This window comes from Apodemus sylvaticus, chromosome 11 (genome assembly GCF_947179515.1).
Source record: "Apodemus sylvaticus chromosome 11, mApoSyl1.1, whole genome shotgun sequence".
Taxonomy (NCBI): domain Eukaryota; kingdom Metazoa; phylum Chordata; class Mammalia; order Rodentia; family Muridae; genus Apodemus; species Apodemus sylvaticus.
This window is the reverse complement of record NC_067482.1, coordinates 15,888,845-15,909,935: the sequence shown is the minus strand read 5'-3', so window position 1 is coordinate 15,909,935 and position 21,091 is coordinate 15,888,845. Positions and strand designations below refer to the sequence as shown.

Sequence of the window (21,091 nt, the reverse complement as noted above, 5' to 3'; positions counted from 1 at the left end):
GGGACACAGTTTGTGGAGGAAGTCAGAAATAAAGAGCCTGAGAAATGATTATTTTTTGTCTTCCTCTGTTCCTTAAGCCAGCCTAGATGTTTATTATGTGTACACCTTAGCTGAAAACTTTATCCACCTTCCCAAGATTGTGACTTGTGGCATGGCAGGTATCAATTTATACATTTTGATTTCTCTCCAGAGGGTATTTTTTTGTCTAGTCCTTAAAATTAGATACTTTATTCAATTCAGTCAATAACAATGATATTTACACAAAGAACTCAGGTTTTACATTTTCAATTAATACAGAGTAACAATAAATTATTATATTGATAGTTTATTATACAGAAAGGGTGTATAAGAACTAGGCAGAAGGAAATATTTTTTTATAAAACTGAAAAATTTAAATATGATTCCATTGTTAAAAAATGCTTCATATAGTAGAGTTATGTGTTTATTGTTGGACTCCTTTATATACACTAAGTGTACTTCATAGAGTTTTGGAGTCCATAATAATAAGACTGTAGGGAAATGTGGCATAAAGGCTGGATATAGAGATTCCTAGTAGTAATCTCATTGAGGCCTGACAAAAGGATTGATAGTTCAAAACTACACTGAAAGCATGTTTACTTTGCCCTGTGATGTCGTCTTCTTCCTTTTAGGCATCAGCCAAACAAGAGGGTTGTAAATGGAGCCCAGGAAAAGGACAAGGGAAAGAATTGTCAAGAAAACTTTCATTTTATACATGTCAATTTCACACAGTTGCTTCGCTCATAAAATACCAGTGTCCTTCCATTCCTGGACCCATTGAACCTTCCTGACCATGAACATGATAGTGAGGTTGGTAACAGTCAAAGACCTCAGAGAAAGAATATCTAGGTTTATATGTATACAACAAAGCATCTAGTTAGTCTTTCAGGGCAGAAGCCACATATAAATGTCAAACTGCCTTTCAGACTTCACATGGCCCCTGCTCTCATAGTCCATCAGAGTGTTTCCCATGTCAAGTTCAGTCTCCAGGGTCCCAATCTCTGTACATTGTTTTGTTTCCAACCATCTGAACTGTGTCTGAAGCAACAGGCTCTCAGGACCCCAGATGAGAGATGTGTCCCAAATCTGTTTTTTATTCAAATCCAGAAGTCATATTTCCAAATTCACTGCCAGCAATGACAAAGTCGCAACACCTGCTCATAGACATAGCTCTCACCACAAGTAAGGCATATATCTGTAGCAAAGGAGATGTTCTTGGGCTGCCTTATTGTCCTGAGTGTATCCATGAGCTCCCGACAAACTTGGGCAAATCTTTCTACAGATACTTCAGCTAACTCATCATAGCACTCCATAGGGGCAGGGTATTGTTCCACATTCATCCTGCTCCAGTTGGTAGAGTGCTTCAAAAAGTCCTTCAGGGTGGACATGGAGATATCATTGTTGTAGAATTTGAACTGGGTTAGTTGAGAGCATTGCCTAAGGGCAGGTAGGAAGACATTAAGCTGGACGTCCTTCACTTTACACCCCTGCAAATTCAGAGTCTCAAGAGTATCTGCCACTTTTTCTATGAGTGCTCTCAGAGGCATAAGGTCCAAAGTGCATAAGATCACTCCTCTCAGATCCAGATGTTTTAGCTGAAGTAGGCTCTGACAGCAGGAGAAGGAATTCAAGTCTCTCTGTGAAATTAGGGAGTAAGTGATGGAGAGCGTCTCCAAGGGCGTCTTTAGGAACCTAGGGATAGACCAGGGGGTTAATTGTGTTGTAGAGGTTTGGCTTGGATGAACACAGTGGTGCAAGCAACCAGGTGCCCCAAGGTCAGTTTGACTAAATGATCAAGGACAGTAGTTTTCATGCTTCTGGTTAAAAATCTGCTCAGTCATGCCAACTCCCCAGTTCATCTACTGGCCTCACTCTCAAGCTGAAAACCAGTCTAGCCCATAAGCCCAGAAAGCACACAGAGGAACTTCCATCCCAAGAAAATTCTGACAAGGTCTTGATATTTGCTGTGGGCTTCCTTAATATGAATTCCATCATTCCCTCTGCAGTTATGCTTACTCTCATTTTCTGCCCAAGTTTTACCTCCTGTCCCATGCACTCAGTGCTAATTGTACTCAGAACATTTCATCCATTGAAACTTGGGAAAGATAGGAGACTGTTCTCATAGATGTGAGCATATAGCTCATGTTAACACTGTGCTAGTGGGTCCCTAACACACTCCCATTCCTGTTTCCTTTCCATTTGATTGTGTAGGCATAATATCAGGAAGAATTACAACCCATTCTTACTACATGTGATCTACTCTTTACCCCAAATTTCTCTTCTTTATGAGTGCTCATTTGAGACACTGATTTCACTTGTAAAGTTTCCCTTGTATAACTCAGTATCCATGGAAACAAGATATAACTTCCAGACTTTAGAGTCTCTAAATGTATGTTCCTAATGACTGGCTGGCATCATACCCCCTAATCCATTAGAGAAGAGAGACAGATTTGCTTTGGTTTCTGACCCAGCTCTCCATTCTTGCTTACCCTAGGACCTGATCAATCTCGTCTCTGAGAAAATGGATGCAATCCATGAAGAGATGCTGGAGACAGTTGAATTGGGAGAACTGAGAAACAAACTTGTTGATACACTCGGCTTCTGTGATCCTTGGTCTATGAGTAAAATGGAAGGTGATCTCGCGGAAGGGGGCCAGAAAGACTTTGTGAAGATTTCTCATCTGTCCAAAGTAGGGAGCAAAATTTTCCAGCTGGGACATAGTCCACTCGGTATTCAGTTCTAATTCTGTGATGTGCTCTGGATCAAAAACATTGAAGATCACTATGATAATGTGAGGAGACAGAGTCCAGATCTTCATCTTTGTACAGCAGAAATACAGGGAACCCATTCTCTGCTGGGCCCACATCAAAAAGCTTACTTGTGCTTCATGGAGGAAGGAAGTAATGCACAGGTCAACTATGACCTTCAGACGCTGCCTGAGTGCATATCTGGGAAGGACCTTCAATACCTGCTTCTCCTCCAATGTCTCTGAATCATCCTGTATGTTCCAAAAAGGGTGGCAGACATTTCTCAGGTCAAGAACTTGTAGTTTTGCCCTCCTGTGGGATGTCAAGTATGATATGAATGTCAGCAGTCCCTGAATAAGAGTTCACTACATATATTTAAACTCAGCTCTCTCCCTGCTATTATGTATGGGCTTCTATATACCTGCTTATCTTTCTTTCACTAAGGTAAACTTTATTTCTTCTTAGTCTCATTATTAGTGGTTGTTGGAAGGCCAGGGACAAGCTCATTCTACTGGGAGTCGACATCAACTCTAGTCCATATTCAACTCTAATGCATATCTAATTGTCCTCAGTACAAGTAAACAGTAGCTTTCAAGAACCTTGTATCCCTGCCTGATGATGCCATCAGAAGCATCTGATCCTCTTATAACCAAGCCAATCTCCAAGACAATCTATACTGAGTACTCTATTCACTTCTGTCTACAGTACTTGGTCATTTCATACCTGGAATGAAACTCTCTTGTTAGTCGCAGGTCTACTCCATCTAGCACAGCCTGGAAAGTTTTGCAGTCAGGGTCAGGAGACTCCATCAATGCCCCCACAGCAAGACAGGGGAAAGGCCAGGCTGCTAACATTGCCTTAATGAGGTTAGTGAGTCTGCCAGCACAGGCCTCCTTGAACAGTGTTGGGAAGAGGTCACTGGGCAACTTCTCTAGAGAGGACACGGCCAAAGCCTCATCTCTCAGCAGTGTCTGAATTTCCATCTTCAGTGGAGTGGGTGAGGTATGCACACTTATCTTCTAAGGTCTCCAGTCAGAAGGCTCCTGGGGAAGGTGTAAGAAAAGAATATACTTTCGCGACAAAGTTTATAAAACGTCAACACCATCGCATGAACTACTAAGCTTTTGAGGTACTGACAGTGCTGTAGACATCAATTTATGTCTTCATCCTAAACTAGTGGTGTAAAGACAGACTCACACAATGGTATCGTGGGAGCCTCTCTATTACTTAAATGGGCTTATAATTTTTATGTGTGAGCCTTTCTGAAAAAAAGAAACAATGAAAGAAAGAAAAATGGGAGAGACTCTCAGGACTCAATGCAAATGACCTGAACCAAAATATGCAACAGAAGGGAGGTAGAACCTGAAGAGATTATACCCAGTAGCTAGGCATGGTCCCCAGTTGAGGGAATGGGCCACTCATCCAACTTACAATTTTTAACCTAGAATTGCTCCAATCTAAAAGAAATAGAGGGCAAAATATTGAAGCTGAGACTGAAGAAAAGGCCGTCGAGAGTCTGATCTGTTATCAAATCAAATATTGATCATGTTATCAAATCAATCAACAGACACCAAACCGGAACACTATTGCTGATGTCAAGATTTGGCTTTCCTCTGAAAGGCTGTGCTAGCACCTGTCTAAGACAATCACAGACACACACAGATAGCTATTGCATTGAGGTTGGGGATGCCAATGGAAGAGATAACAAAGGAATGAAGGAGCTGAAGAGGAATGAAGGAGCTGAAGGTGAATGCAATTACATAGGAAGAAAAACATCAACTAACTGGACCTCTCAGAATTACCAGGCACTAAGTCACCAAAGAGTATACATGAGTGGGTCCACAGCTCCTGATACACATGTAACAAGAGATTGCCTTGTCTGGATCAATGGGAGGGGAGGCCCTTTGTCCTTTGGAGACATGTTGCCCTAGTGAAGAGGGATTCTAGAGAGGTGAGGCAGGAATGGGTGGGTAGGTTGGGTAGTATACTCTTAGAGGTAAAGGGGAGGGAAGATTGGAGGTGGCTTGTGGATGGAGACTTAAATAATCAATAAAAAAGGAAAAATAGGGAGGAGGAATGGGATGAGGATCAGTCAGAGGTCAGAACAGGGGCTGGGATAATGACCAAAGTATAAAAAAGAATTGAAGAAATATTAAACTTATTAATAAAGAAAAAGAAAAAACAGAGTAAAGAAAAAACAAAAACAATAAAACACAAAAAACAAACATGCTAACAAACAATAAAAAAACTAAAAGTATCCTTCCTTATGTTGTTGACCAATATTGAATTCCCACAAAGCAGGATGATGACAATGGGTTCCTACAATTTTCTGTGTTTACTGGATCCCCAAAAGAGACCAGATCCAAAAAACAAATCTATGTGAAAAAGATACAAAGCAAAGCCTAAGGTAACACATTTGAGTAACTCACAAGTGTAATTCTAGGTATTGTGAATTAAAGTTGTTCAAAGATACATGGTCTACAGGTCTAGAGTGTGAGCCAGTGTTTCACAAAAACAAAGATCATTTCAGTAAAGGGAAATTTGAGGGAACATGTTAGTCTTAAACTTAATTTGGAATGAAACCGAAGGTCTTCAATATGTTCGTCTAAAAGGCAGAAATTAAAACTTCTTGTCATATCTTGGAGTCCAAAGGTCTCTACAGCAAACTGCATGACTCAAGGGAAAATCATTACATAGCATAGCACTTCTGAGCACTGCAGATAGGCCACAGAACCAGGCAGTTAATCAGGCTCCAGGTCTCTGAGTGTTTTCTTGTTCCACTGAAGTCTTTATATACATCTCTACATAACTCTTCCTATTGCAGCCACACCCTTTAACTCCAAACTGGAATTGGATTAGATGGTTAAACTCCACCCTTTTAATTCTATGTGTAATATCCAACAACTTCATTGATTGAATCAGAACTCTCTGCAAATACCACCACAACACACCACCCCTCAAACATTGCATTGTGAATTAAGAACACATCACTTAATTTGTAGATATTTTCCTTCATTTGTTTAATTACATAGTTTTGAGTTTGGTATGACAATCCTGGGTCTTGCCCTGAAGCTAGGGATGTTTTAGAAAATCTAAGTTCTAGTAATTGTCCTGCCTTGGCATCCTTCTTCCTGGTAGAATTAAGGTTGTGAACCACTATACCTGAGAAAATTTTATTCATATGAATAAAATCAGTTTGATTTACCTCAGATCAGGGTTTAATCTGTTGCTGATAATAGACATAAAATAATTCATAGATATTATTGCCACTGGATTTGGGACAAACAGTACTTAATAGTCATGAATATATTCTGGAGTTCAAGGAATAAAATGGATGCTTTTTTCAATAAAGTTTAGTAGCACCTACTCAAAAGGTGGAGGCAGGAGCATGCCTTGATTCCATTATTGTTGTCCAAAGGTGTTGGGTATGTATTCAATTTGTAGAGAGCTACCCAGCAAACAGGGAGTCCTCTCTTCAGCAGTACAGGCATCAGACATGATGGCCATGCCTGGACCCTCACAATTCAAGAGCTGGAAGCAGGAGAATCAATTCATGACTATCCACAGGAATATTGTAAATAGAAGGACTGCCTGAGCCTTACATTTGGGCCCATTTCTAATAGTCCTAAAGAAAACAGAAAATAGTAGATCTGAGGAAGATGCTGAATTTGGCTGCCAGAAACCAGAGAGAGTGTCAGGTAAAATCAGGCCAGCAGGCTTGCCCAAGATGAATTCAGAAGTGGGGCACTTGCTCAGGAGTTGGCAGCTCAGTGATGGGCACCTGTTAATCTTCCAACACATACATGATGTCTTGATCTGTGACTCCAGTTCCTGGAAATCTGAAGCCTCCTTCTGACTTTCATGAGTACCAGGCATGCATGTGGTACATATTCATATATGCCGGGAAAACACCAAAACACAGATAACAAATCTTTAAGAGAAATAACTCTGTAAGGAGAAGGTTGCAAACTCCTTTGATCCTTGCATGTTGGAGGCAAAGGTAGAGGAGGTTTAGTGAGTTCAAAGGTAACCTTATCTAAGCAGTTAATTATTAGACAATGAAGCTTCTGGAGTAAGGATGGGTTTTAGAATCAAAGCAGAGCTGGGTGGGTGGCACAAGACTTTAATCCCAGTACCCTGGAAGCAGAGGGAGGTGGAGTCTTAGAGCCCAGACTAATCTTCAGAATGAAGGTTGGGACAGGCAGTGCTCTAAAATAGAGAAATTATGTTTCTAAAACCAAACAAAACCGAATGAAACCCAGCAAACATAAACAAAATCAAGTTTAGCTGGGAGGTGATACTACAGGCCTTCAATCTCAGCATTAGAGAGCAAAGTAGGTATACCTCTGAATTTGAGCTAGCCTGGTCTACAGAGTGTGTTCTGGGACAGTCAGGTCTGTTAAACAGAAACCCTGTCTCAGAAAAACTAAAAACAAAAAAATGAAAAAAAAATGTTTTCTAAGAAAAAAACTTAAGAGATGTTAAGTTCTAAGTTCTAGGAATTGTCCTGACTTAGCTATGTTCACTTTGTGTTGAAATGTACGCTTGTATTAGTCTAAAAACTAAAAACAAAAAATGAAAAAAATGTTTTCAAAGAACAAAACTTAAGAGATGTTAGTAGGCTATGAGATGGCTGAGTGGTATATAGCACTTTCTATCAAGCCTGTATTCAGCAATGGTATCCACAGGTGTAAGGATAGAAACCACTTCAGGTTCTAGACCTTCCAAGTCTATATGCATACTCCTCTACTGACAAACCACCACATTCATTGGACCCATGTAAAATATGAAGACCTAAATAGAATGTAAGGTCTAGGTAATTGTTGCATATTGAAGTATAAAAAAAAAATAAATAAAGGGTAAAGAGTCAAAGAAAATGCTGAGTAATACATACATATGTAAGACAGGTTCACGCACACACAATAATGCAATAAAAACACAAAACTGGTAGCCATAATATATGAGCAAAGGACCTGAAGGGGATAATGACTCTGTAGGAAGTCAATTAACAGAGTCAATAAACTTGGATCCTTGGTGCTCTCAGAGCCCGAACTACCTACCAAAGAACATAAATGGGCTGGACACAGGCCTCCCCACAGAGATGTAGGAGATGGACAGCTTGGTCTTCAAGTGGGTCCCCTAACAACTGGAGTGGAGGCTACTTCAAAAGCTGTTGCTTATATGTGGGATATATTCTTCTAGCTGGGCTGCTTTGTCTGGATTCAGTAGGAAAGGATATGGCTAGCCTTGAAAATAATTGAAGTACTAGGGTGTACAGATACCCAAGGAGCCACCACCCACTCAGAGAAGGGGAGGAGGAATGAAGGAAGGAATGTGCCAGGGTATGACCAGGAAGGGAGCAAATGGGTGGATTGTAAGATGAATAAGAAAAAAATTAAATTAAAAGTTAAAAGCAAAACCCCAAAAGACAAAAGGCCTGACAAAACATTGTGAAACATAGAACCTCCAAAGAGGCTGCTATGTTCACTAAAAGGCTGAGAGACAGTACCCAAATTAACAATATCAAAGGAAAAGGAAAATATGACAACAGATATCAAGGAAATCATTAGGTTTTACTTCAAAAACCTCTACTCTACAAAATTGCAAAACCTAAATGAAATTGATAATTTTCAAGACAAATTTACAAATGTTAAACTAAATGTCAAATTAACAGTTTAGTGCTATAATCCCTAGGGAAATAGTAGTAGTAGTCATTAAAAGTCTCCCATCCCAAAAAATCCTAGAGCCAGAGTCTTTTAGTTCAGTTTTACCGTGCTTTCAAAGAAGAGTTAATGCCAATAATCCTCAAATTATTCCACAAAATAGAAACAAAAGGAATATTGACAAACTTAGTCTATAATGCCAGATTCTCCCTGAAACCTTGGCTATACAAAGCCTCAACAGAAATGGAGAACTTGAAACTAACATCCCTTATGAGTATTTATGCAGAAATGCTAATAAAATACTGGAAACTGAATCCCTAACATGTCAAAGACATAATCCACCATAATCAAGTAGGCTTCATCCCAGAGACGCAGGGATAGTTCGACATATGAAAATCCATCAATTTATTCCACCATAAAAACAAACTTAAAGAAAAAATATCACATGATCATCATCCACTAGATGCTGAAAAGACCTTTGACAAAATCTAAGAGCCTATTATAGTAAAAATCTTGGAGTTATCAGGATACAAAGTCGATATGTAAACATAATCCAAGCAACACACAACAAGGCAACATCAAATAAAAAAAGAAAATTAAAGCAATCTCACTAAAACCAGGGCTAAGACAAGACTTCCCACTCCCTCCCTATCTACTCAACACAGTATTTGAAATTCTTGCTAGAGCAATAACTAAATGATCTCAATGAGATAAAAACTGGAAAGGAAGAACTCAAAGTATCAGTAGTCACAGATCATATGATAGTATATATGAGACCCCCCAAAATTATACCAGAGAACCCCTATAGCTGATAAACACCTTCAGCAAAATGGTTGGATAAAAATCTCACTAAAAAAAAAATAAATCTGCCCTCCTTTACACAAATGATAAACTGGCTCAGAAAGAAATTAGAAAACACCACCCTCTACAACAGTGACAAATACAAAATATCTTGGTGTAAGTCTAACCAAGCAAGTGTAAGTCTTGCATAACAAGAACGTCAAGTTTCTGAAGAAAGAGACTTAAAAGAAATTGGAGAAAGAAACTGAAGAAGATATCAGAACATGGAAAAATCTCCATACTCAAGGATTGATAGGCTCAACCTAGTGAAAATGGTCATCCTGCTAAAAGCAATCTACAGATTCAATGCAATTCCCATCAAAATTCCAAGACAATTATGTACAGACCTTGAAAGAACTAATCTAATCTTCCTATGGAAAAACAAAACATCCAGGATAGCTAAAACAATTCAGTACAATTCAAGTTCTTGAGTTATCATCATCACTGACTTCATGCAGTATTAGAGAGCAAGAGTAGTAAACACTGAATTGTTGGTATGAAGACAGACAGGTTGAACAATGGAATCAAATTGAGGACCTGGAAAAAAACAGGCACATATATGGACATTAGGTTTTGAAAAAAAAGGCAAAACCAAACAATAAAAGAATGAAAAAATCTTCAACAAATGGTGCTGGTCTAACTGGATATTTGTATGTAGAAGAATGCAAATAGATTCATATCTACAATCATGAACAACACTCAAGTCCAAGTGGATCAGATACCTCAACCTAAGCCTAGATAAATTAAGTCTAATAGAAGTGAAAGTGGGGGCTAACCTTGAACCCATTAGTATAAAAGTTCAAACGTCTTAGCCCCTAAGATCAACAATTAATAAATGGGTCTTTATGAAAGTATATGGAAAAGGCCACTGTCAAAGGACAAAACAGCAGCCTACAGATTTGGCAAAGGTCTTCACCAACCCTCCATCTAAAAGAGGATATACATACAAATACAAAATATATAAATAACTAAAATAATTTGACACCAACAAACCAAATAACACAATTTTTTAAAAAATGGTGCACATAGCTAAATAGAATTCTCAGGAGAAGGAATGTTTGATGGCCAAGAAACACTTAAAGAAATGTTCATCATCCTTAGTGATCAGGATAATCCAAATCAAAATGACTCTGAAATTTCATTTTACACCCTTTAGAAGGGTGACAGATCATGCTGACTAGGATGTGGAGCAAGGGGAACACTCATTCTTTGCTGGTAGAATTGCAAACTTGTATAACCAGTCTCAAAATCAATTCGGTGGTTTCTCAAATAATTGGAAATAATTCTCTCAGGACTTATTATAGTACTCTTTGTTATATACTTAAAAGATGTTCGGGGCTTCCGGGTGGCCAGCTGGGAGAAGTCAGTGTGCTCCAGTGAATCCAGCGGGCCCCAGCAGGAGCCTTCAGGTGCCTGCTTTGGGATCTGAACAGCCTGGGCAGCAGCACCCTGTCTACAAGCAGTGCAGGAGGTAAGCTGTGCACCAGAGGCCAACTGGGAAGGGGCAGCTTGCACTGGTGAGTCCAGCACTGACAAGACAAACTAACACCAGTGAGAACTAGATGGCAAAAGGCAAACGCAGGAACGTCACTAACAGAAATCAAGGCAATATGGCAACATCTGAACCCAATTCTCCTCTACCAACATGTCCTGGATACCCCATCACACCAGTAAAACAAGATCTGGATTTAAAATCACTGGTCATGATGGTGGTACAGGAACACATGAAGGACATACTTAAAGAAATTCAGGAGAAAATGGATCAAAAGTTAGAAGCCCTTGCAAGGGAAACACAAAAATCATTGAAAGAAATCCAGGAGAATACAAAAGCCAAAAGGAGGAAATGCAAAAAACACTTAAAGAAATACAGGAGAACTTTGGTCAACAGGCTGAGGTCATGAAAGACAAAACACAAAAATCTCTTAAAGAAATACAGGAGAACTTTGGTCAACAGGCTGAGGTCATGAAAGAGGAAACACAAAAATCTCTTAAAGAATTACAGGAAAGCACAAACAAGCAAGTGAAGGAGCTAAGCAAAACCATCCAGGATCTAAAATCAGAAGTAGAAACAACTAAGAAAACTCAAAGGGAGACAACTTTGGAGATAGAAAGCCTTGGGAAGCAATCAGGGGACAGAGATGCAAATATCAACAACAGAATACAAGAGATAGAAGAAAGAATCTCAGATGCTGAAGATTCCATAGAAACCATGGACTCAACAGTTAAAGAAAATGCAAAATGCAAAAGGCTTGTAACCCAAAATATCCAGGAAATCCAGGACACAATGAGAAGACCAAACCTAAGGATTATAGGCATAGATGAGAGTGAAGATTTACAACTTAAAGGGCCAGCAAATATCTTCAATAAAATTATGGAAGAAAACTTCCCTAACCTAAAGAGAGAGATGCCCATGAATATACAAGAAGCCTACAGAACTCCAAACAGACTGGACCAGAACAGAAATACTTCCCGTCACATAATAATCAAAACACCAAATGTTCTAAAGAAAGAAAGAATACTAAAGGCAGTAAGAGAAAAAGGCCAAGTAACATATAAAGGAAGACCTATCAGAATCACAGCAGACTTTTCACCTGAGACTATGAAGGCTAGAAGGTCCTGGGCAGATCTCATGCAGACTCTAAGAGAACACAAATGCCAACCAAAACTACTATATCCAGCAAAACTCTCAATCACCATAGATGGAGAAACTAAGATATTTCATGACAAAACCAAGTTTACCCAATATCTATCCACAAACCCAGCCCTAAAAAGGATAATAGGAGGACAACACCAATACAAGGAGGTAAACTTCACCCTGGAAAAAGCAAGATAGTAACCTTTCATCAAACCCAAAAGAAGTTAAGCATTCAAATTTAAAAAATAACGTCAAAAATGATAGGAAGTAACAATCACTATTCCTTAATATCTCTTAACATCAATGGACTTAATGCCCCAATAAAAAGACACAGACTAACTGAATGGATACGTAAACAGGACCCTACATTTTGCTGCTTACAGGAAACACACCTCAGGGTCAAAGACAAACACTACCTTAGAGTAAAATGATGGAAGACAATTTTACAAGCAAATGGTCTCAGGAAACAAGCTGGAGTAGCCATTTTAATATCAGATAAAATTGACTTTCAACCCAAAGTCATCAAAAGAGACCCTGAGGGACAATTCTTGCTGGTCAAAGGAAAAATACAAAAAGAAGAACTGTCAATCCTGAACATCTATGCCCCAAATGCAAGGGCACCCTCTTTCGTAAAAGAAACTTTACTATGGCCACTTGATCCTCGACAAAGAGGCTGAAAACATCCAATGGAAAAAAGATAGCCTTTTCAACAAATGGTGCTGGTTCAACTGGAGGTCAACATGCAGAAGAATGGGAATTGATCCATCCTTGTCTCCTTGTACTAAGCTCAAATCCAAATGGATCAAGGACCTCCACATAAAGCCAGACACTCTGAAGCTAATAGAAAAGAAACTGGGGAAGAACCTTGAGTACATCGGTACAGGGAGAAAGTTTCTGAACAGAACACCAATAGCGTATGCTCTAAGAGCAAGAATTGACAAATGGGACCTCATAAAATTACAAAGTTTCTGTAAGGCAAAGGACACCATCAAGAGGACAAATCGGCAACCAACAAATTGGGAAAAGATCTTCACCAATCCTACATCAGATAGAGGGCTAATATCCAATATATATAAAGAACTCAAGAAGTTAGACTCCAGAAAACCAAACAACCCTATTAAAAAATGGGGTACAGAGTTAAACAAAGAATTCTCACCTGAAGAACTTCGGATGGCGGAGAAGCATCTTAAAAAATGCTCAACTTCATTAGTCATTAGGGAAATGCAAATCAAAACAACCCTAAGATTTCATCTTACACCAGTCAGAATGGCTAAGATTAAAAATTCAGGAGACAGCAGGTGTTGGAGAGGGTGTGGAGAAAGAGGAACACTCCTCCACTGCTGGTGGGGTTGCAAATTGGTACAACCACTCTGGAAAGCAGTCTGGCGGTTCCTCCGAAAACTGGGTACCTCACTTCCAGAAGATCCTGCTATACCACTCCCGGGCATATACCCAGAAGACTCCCCACCATGTAATAAGGATACATGTTCTACTATGTTCATAGCAGCCCTATTTATAATTGCCAGATGCTGGAAAGAACCCAGGTATCCCTCAACAGAAGAGTGGATGCAAAAAATGTGATATATCTACACAATGGAGTACTATTCAGCCATTAGAAACAACGAATTCATGAAATTCTTAGGCAAATGGATGGAGCTAGAGAATATCATACTCAGTGAGGTAACCCAGACTCAAAAGGTGAATCATGGTATGCACTCACTAATAAGTGGATATTAACCTAGAAAACTGGAATACCCAAAACATAATCCACACATCCAATGAGGTACAAGAAGAAAGGAGGAGTGGCCCCTGGTTCTGGAAAGACTCAGTGAAACAGTATTCAGCAAAACCAGAACGGGGAAGTGGGAAGGGGTGGATGGGAGGACAGGGGAAGAGAAGGGGGCTTACGGGACTTTCGGGGAGTGGGGGGGCTAGAAAAGGGGAAATCATTTGAAATGTAAATAAATTATATTGAATAAAAAATTAAAAACAAAAACAACAACAAAAAAAACCTAAAAGCACACATTGCACCTAACACAATAATTGTGGGTGACTTCAACACTGCACTTTCCTCAATGGACGGATCAGGAAAACAAAAACTAAACAGGGACACAATGAAACTAATTGAAGCTTTGGACCAATTAAATTTAACAGACATATATAGAACATTCTATCCTAAAACAAAAGAATATACCTTTTTCTCAGCACCTCATGGTACCTTCTCCAAAATCGATCATATAATTGGTCACAAGACAGACCTCAACAAATATAAGAAGATAGAACTAATCCCATGCCTCCTATCTGATCACTATGGAGTAAAAGTGTTCTTCAATAGCAACAGAAACAACAGAAACCCCACATACACGTGGAAACTGAACAATACTCTACTCAATGATACCTTGGTCAAGGAAGAAATAAAGAAAGAAATTAAAGACTTTTTAGAACACAATGAAAATGAAAACACAACATACCCAAATCTATGGGACACAATGAAAGCAGTGCTAAGAGGAAAACTCATAGCCCTGAGTGCCTCCAAAAAGAAAATGGAGAGAGCATACATTACCAGCTTAATGACACACCTGAAAGCCCTAGAACAAAAAGAAGCTATTTCGCCCAGGAGGAGTAGAAGGCAGGAAATCATCAAACTCAGGGCCGAAATCAATCAAGTAGAAACAAAGAGAACCATACAAAAAAATCAACAAAACCAGGAGCAGGTTCTTTGAGAAAATCAAAAAGATAGATAAACCCTTAGCCAGACTGACCAAAGGGCACAGAGAAAGTATCCAAATTAACAAACTTAGAAATGAAAAGGGAGATATAACAACGGAAACTGAGGAAATCCAAAAAATCATCAGATCCTACTACAAGAGCCTGTACTCAACACAACTGGAGAATCTGGAGGAAATGGACAATTTCCTTGACAGATACCAAATACCAAAATTAAATCAGGACCAACTAGACCATCTAAACAGTGCCATAATGCCTAAAGAAATAGAAGGAGTCATAGAAAGTCTTCCAACCAAAAAAAAGCACAGGACCAGATGGCTTTAGTGCAGAATTCTACCAGACCTTCAAAGAAGAGTTAACACCAATACTCTTCAAACTATTCCACAAAATAGAAACAGAAGGAACACTACCCAATTCCTTCTACGAAGCCACAATTACTCTGATACCAAAGCCACAAAAAGATCCAACAAAGAAAGAGAACTTCAGACCAATTTCCCTTATGAACATCGATGCAAAAATACTCAATAAAATTCTTGCCAACCGAATCCAAGAACACATCAAAACGATCATCCACCATGATCAAGTAGGCTTTATCCCAGGAATGCAGGGTTGGTTCAATATACGGAAATCCATCAATGCAATCCACTACATAAACAAACTCAAAGAACAAAACCACATGGTCATTTCATTGGATGCTGAAAAAGCATTTGACAAAATTCAGCATCCTTTCATGCTTAAAGTCTTGGAGAGAACAGGAATTCAAGGCCCATACCTAAACATAGTAAAAGCAATATACAGCAAACCGGTAGCCAGCATGAAAGTAAATGGAGAGAAACTTGAAGCAATCCCACTGAAATCAGGGACCAGACAAGGCTGCCCCCTTTCTCCTTATCTTTTCAATATTGTACTTGAGGTACTAGCTCGGGCAATTCGACAACATAAGGAGGTCAAAGGGATCCAAATTGGAAAGGAAGAAGTCAAACTATCATTATTTGCAGACGACATGATCGTCTACCTAAGTGACCCAAAGAACTCCACTAGAGAGCTCCTACAGCTGATAAACAACTTCAGCAAAGTGGCAGGTTATAAAATCAACTCAAGCAAATTAGTGGCCTTCCTATACTCAAAGGATAAGCAGGCTGAGAAAGAAATTAGGGAAATGACCCCCTTCACAATAGCCACAAACAGTATAAAGTATCTTGGGGTGACTCTTACCAAACATGTGAAAGATCTGTATGACAAGAACTTCAAGACTCTGAAGAAGGAAATGGAAGAAGACCTCAAAAAATGGGAAAACCTCCCATGCTCATGGATCGGTAGAATCAATATAGTTAAAATGGCCATTTTGCCTAAAGCACTATACAGATTCAATGCAATACCCATCAAAATCCCAACTCAATTCTTCACAGAGTTAGAAAGAGCAATTATCAAATTCATCTGGAAAAACAAAAAACCCAGGATATCTAAAACTATTCTCAGCAACAAAAGAAAATCTGGGGGAATCAGTATCCCTGACCTCAAGCAATACTACAGAGCAATAGTGTTAAAAACTTCATGGTATTGGTACAGTGACAGGCAGGAGGATCAATGGAACAGGATTGAAGATCCAGAAATGAACCCACACACCTATGGCCACTTGATCCTCGACAAAGAGGCTGAAAACATCCAATGGAAAAAAGATAGCCTTTTCAACAAATGGTGCAGGTTCAACTGGAGGTCAGCATGCAGAAGAATGCAAATTGATCCCTCCTTGTCTCCTTGTACTAAGCTCAAATCCAAATGGATCAAGGACCTCCACATAAAGCCAGACACTCTGAAGCTACTAGAAAAGAGACTGGGGAAGACCCTTGAGGACATCGGTACAGGGAGAAAGTTTCTGAACAGAACACCAATAGCGTATGCTCTAAGAGCAAGAATTGACAAATGGGACCTCATAAAATTACAAAGTTTCTGTAAGGCAAAGGACACCATCAAGAGGACAAATCAGCAACCAACACATTGGGAAAAGATCTTCACCAATCCTACATCAGATAGAGGGCTAATATCCAATATATATAAAGAACTCAAGAAGTTAGACTCCAGAAAATCAAACAACCCTATGAAAAAATGGGGTACAGAGATAAACAAAGAATTCTCACCTGAAGAACTTCGGATAGCGGAGAAGCATCTTAAAAAATGCTCAACTTCATTAGTCATTAGGAAAATACAAATCAAAACAACCCTAAGATTTCATCTTACACCAGTCAGAATGGCTAAGATTAAAATTTCAGGAGACAGCAGGTGTTGGAGAGGGTGTGGAGAAAGAGGAACACTCCTCCACTGCTGGTGGGGTTGCAAATTGGTACAACCACTCTGGAAAGCAGTCTGGCGGTTCCTCCGAAAACTGGGCACCTCACTTCCAGAAGATCCTGCTATACCACTCCTGGGCATATACCCAGAAGACTCCCCTCCATGTAATAAGGATACATGTTCTACTATGTTCATAGCAGCCCTATTTATAATTGCCAGATGCTGGAAAGAACCCAGGTATCCCTCAACAGAAGAGTGGATGCAAAAAACGTGGTATATCTACACAATGGAGTATTATTCAGCCATTAGAAAGAATGAATTCATGAAATTCTTAGGCAAATGGATGGAGCTAGAGAATATCATACTAAGTGAGGTAACCCAGACTCAAAAGGTGAATCATGGTATGCACTCACTAATAAGTGGATATTAACCTAGAAACCTGGAATACCCAAAACATAACCCACACATCAAATGAGGTACAAGAAGAAAGGAGGAGTGGCCCCTGGTTATGGAAAGACTCAGTGAAACAGTATTCAGCAAAACCAGAACGGGGAAGTGGGAAGGGGTGGGTGGGAGGACAGGGGAAGAGAAGGGGGCTTACGGGACTTTCGGGGAGTGGGGGGGGGCTAGAAAAGGGAAATCATTCGAAATGTAAATAAATTATATCGAATAAAAAAAAGAAGTAAAAGACAGTAATTATATTTATACCAGTCATAATTTACATGATATATATCTCCTTTCTTATAGCATTTTTCAAATTTGTGACTAATTCATACTCAGTTCTGTTGGCAAGAAATAAGAGGAAAATATCTATTGGGTATAAAGCTAAAATGATATACTATAAAGTCGTATAAAAAAAAAAAAGATGTTCCACCATACCACAAGGACAGTGTTTTAACTGTGTTCATAGTTTTATTGGAAATAGCCAGAAACTTGAAACAACACATATGTCTCTCAACTGAAGAATGGATAATAAATACATAGTACATTTAGACAATGGAATACTACTCAGCTATTAAAAGCAACAACATGAAATTTTCAGGTAACACCCAGACCCAGAAAGACAAATGTGGCATGTACTCATAAGTGAATATTAGCCATAAAGTATAGGATAACCATGCTATCCATAGACCCAGAGAAACTAATAAGGAAGGCCTGACAAGAGGATGCTTGCATCTTAAAATGAAGGGTAAAAATACGCATCAGGGGTGGATAGATGGTAGAACTGTGTGTGAGAGAACTTCTCAAGAGTAACCCGAGGGATCACGTGTGGGGAGGTGGGAATGAGAGGGAAGTGGAATCTGTGGCTGTGCAGAATCTCTGGGATGAGCTAGAAAGCCAGGACAATGGAAACTCCCGGGAATCTATGAGAATGACCATAGCTAAGACTTCTTGCAATAGGAGATATGGAAGATGAACCTCCGGTACCTAGGCAAGACTTCTGATGGGCAAGCCAAGCCAAATACAAACTTTTGACCCTTAAATTTTCCTGCCTATAAATATTCATGGATAAAGATGGAGCAGAAATTGAGAGAATGGCTAATGAATGACAGGCTCAGTGTGAGTCAGGTCCAGTGTGAGTCCCATCCCACTAGAAAGACACAAGGATGTTATATTAATGATATTGTGCTATAACTACAGGCAGGGGCCTAGCATACATGTCATTTGAGTGACTTCACCCAGCAGCTGATGGAAACAGATGCAGCGACCTACAGCAAAACATTAGGCAGAGTTTGAAGGATCTGGGTAAGAGGGTGAGGAAGAATTGAAGAATCAGATAGGCCAAGGACACCACAAGAAGACCTATAGAATCAACCAACATAGACCCATAGGGGCTCACCTAGACTGAATGACCAACCAGAGTTCATACATGGAAAAGCCCTAGGCTCCCTACACAGATGTAACAGATGTGGGCCTTGTCCTTTGTGTGGAACCCCTGATAGCAGGACCAGGGGTTGTCTAACTGTTGCCTGCCTTTTGATCCCTTTCCCCTAACTAGGCTGCCTTGTCTAGCTTCAATAGAAAAAGACCCATCTAGTGCATTGCAACTTGATATGCTGAGGCATATTCACATGAGGCCTCACTTCTCTTGGAAGAAATGAAGGGAAGTGGAAGGAAGGGATTTGAGAGGGAGTGACTAGGAGGAGGAGGAGGGAAACTGCATTCTGGACATAAAATAAATTGTTGGAAATCATCCAGTCTCTTTCCTCTATTGGGTTCCCTTGCACAGCCTTGATATGGGGGCCTTGACTTGCCTTGTTTTGTTCTCTCTGGCTGTCATCCCTTGGAGACCTGCTCTTTTCTGAATTGAAAACAAAGGGGGATTTGATCCAGGGAGGAGGGGATACATGTTGACAGGGAGCAAGGAGGAGTGGAGGAAGCAGAAACTGCTAGGGGTGTGTCATATATATTAGAGAAGAATATTTTTAATAAAATATCCAGTCTCTTTTGAAATCCAATATCTCTTCGAAGTTTAGTCTATAAAAATCAAATGTAAATTAAATACTCTCTTACTTCAAAAGGAAAGAACCAAGGCACAGCCACAATCAGATTAGATAAAACACAAACTGCAATGATGTAAAGAACTCAAATGTCCAATGTCTGGGACCTGCCGCCTCTCTTCTGGGCTCAACCAAAGGACTTGGGTCTCTTCTCTGCTCTGCCCTGTACAGCATACAGAGCTTGTCTTCTAGGCTCTGGCTGTCTCCACTCCATACCTGCTGTTCTTGGTACTCATGCCAAGGTATTGTATCTCCAAATGTCGGATTCTTTTTACTAGGTAGCATTTTCACCCATAGCCTTTCCTAGACTCCAAGACTCCAGCACTGCTCTCCAGTGCCCAGCCTCACCTCCCAGCCCCATAGTATCTTCAAAACCAGTACCACCTGGGTGACTCTTTCACTAGCAAGTTCAGCTGCCAACCTTAGAACACAGCTTCTTTGTTTGGATTCAGAGAGAACACCTCCCAAATGACTTCACCTCAATGATGCTGATATCTTAATATCATCTGATACTTCAGCCCCAACAAACCTGCAGTGATATCCCATCAAAGCAAATGTTTCACTTGTCCTGGTGACTTGTTAATCATATCTGATTCTTCAGCCAAAACTGGAACCCTGGAGTCTTAACTCAAATGGCTCAGTAGTTTTTGCTTCCTTCTGTAGCATCACAAGCATCACAAGCCTCCATCATCTGCACTGCTCTTAGTACTTTACTTTCCAACTTCCTTCAGAACATACCTCTGAGGCATTTTGTAACAGCACTTACAAGGTAGAGGCAGAAGGTCACTGCTCTAGGCCAACAAAGATACAAATATAGTTCAGGGGTAGCACTCAAATGAAAGCACTCTTTCAGTTAAAGGCAAAACTAAATTTGGGTTCAAAATCAATCTCTAATCTGTAAATCTGGGATCAGAAATTACAGTGCTGCCGGTCGGTGGTGGCACATGCCTGTTATCCCAGCACTCTGGGAGGCAGAAGCAGGCGTATTTCTGAGTTCGAGGCCAGCCTGGTTTACAGAGTGAGTTCCAGGACAGCCAGGGCTACACAGAGAAAGCCTGTCTCGAAATAAAAAAAAAAAAGAAAGAAAGAAAGAAAAAGAAAAAGAAAAAGAAAAGGAAATGAAATTACAGTGTCTTGTTCTACCTTAGGACTAAAGTCCTCAGCAGGGAATGGTGGTGTGGGCTAGGAAAAGCAGGTGTGTAACTTACCCAATGTGGCAGTGTTCCTATTCCAAGCAGAGACAGGCAGGAGTTCTAGGTTCTAGAATTCTGAACGTTTTCCCTATCTCCTCTGTAGCTTTTAGCCACCTTCCTCTTCACTCCTCCTCCTTGCTCCTCCCACAAGTTACAGTTTGATTTGATGGGAAGGGGTAAATCTCAGAGAGGCCTGCTGGTAACTAAAATTTGCCGTTAACTAAGAACTGCTGAGAGAGGTAGAATTAACACAAATGCCTGAGCCTCCTAATTGCTGTGCAGTATCAGGTGGTCAGACTTGAAAACACATAAACACAGTAAAGAGTAAATAAGACTCAGCCGGTTGTATTTATATATTGGATCTATACACACACTCTTGTGTTCATGTGTGTATGTGTAACTGTGTGTGTGTGTGTGTGTGTGTAACAAAGAATAAGAAGCAGTGCATTTAAAGTGGAGCAGGAGTGCATACATTCAA

At 39.9% G+C, this 21,091-nt stretch overlaps 1 protein-coding gene across 1 annotated transcript; it reads right to left on the bottom strand.

The window, feature by feature from the left end:
• Positions 1-1,142: 1,142 nt before the first annotated feature.
• On the bottom strand, positions 1,143-19,705 carry LOC127696321 (PRAME family member 8-like). Its single transcript, XM_052198901.1, has 4 exons — positions 19,637-19,705; positions 3,489-3,784; positions 2,508-3,077; positions 1,143-1,710 (listed from the first exon to the last, which is right to left on the bottom strand). The coding sequence occupies exons 1-4, from the start codon at positions 19,703-19,705 to the stop codon at positions 1,143-1,145; spliced, it is 1,503 nt and encodes a 500-aa protein (XP_052054861.1).
• Between the last annotated feature and the right edge of the window lie 1,386 nt (positions 19,706-21,091).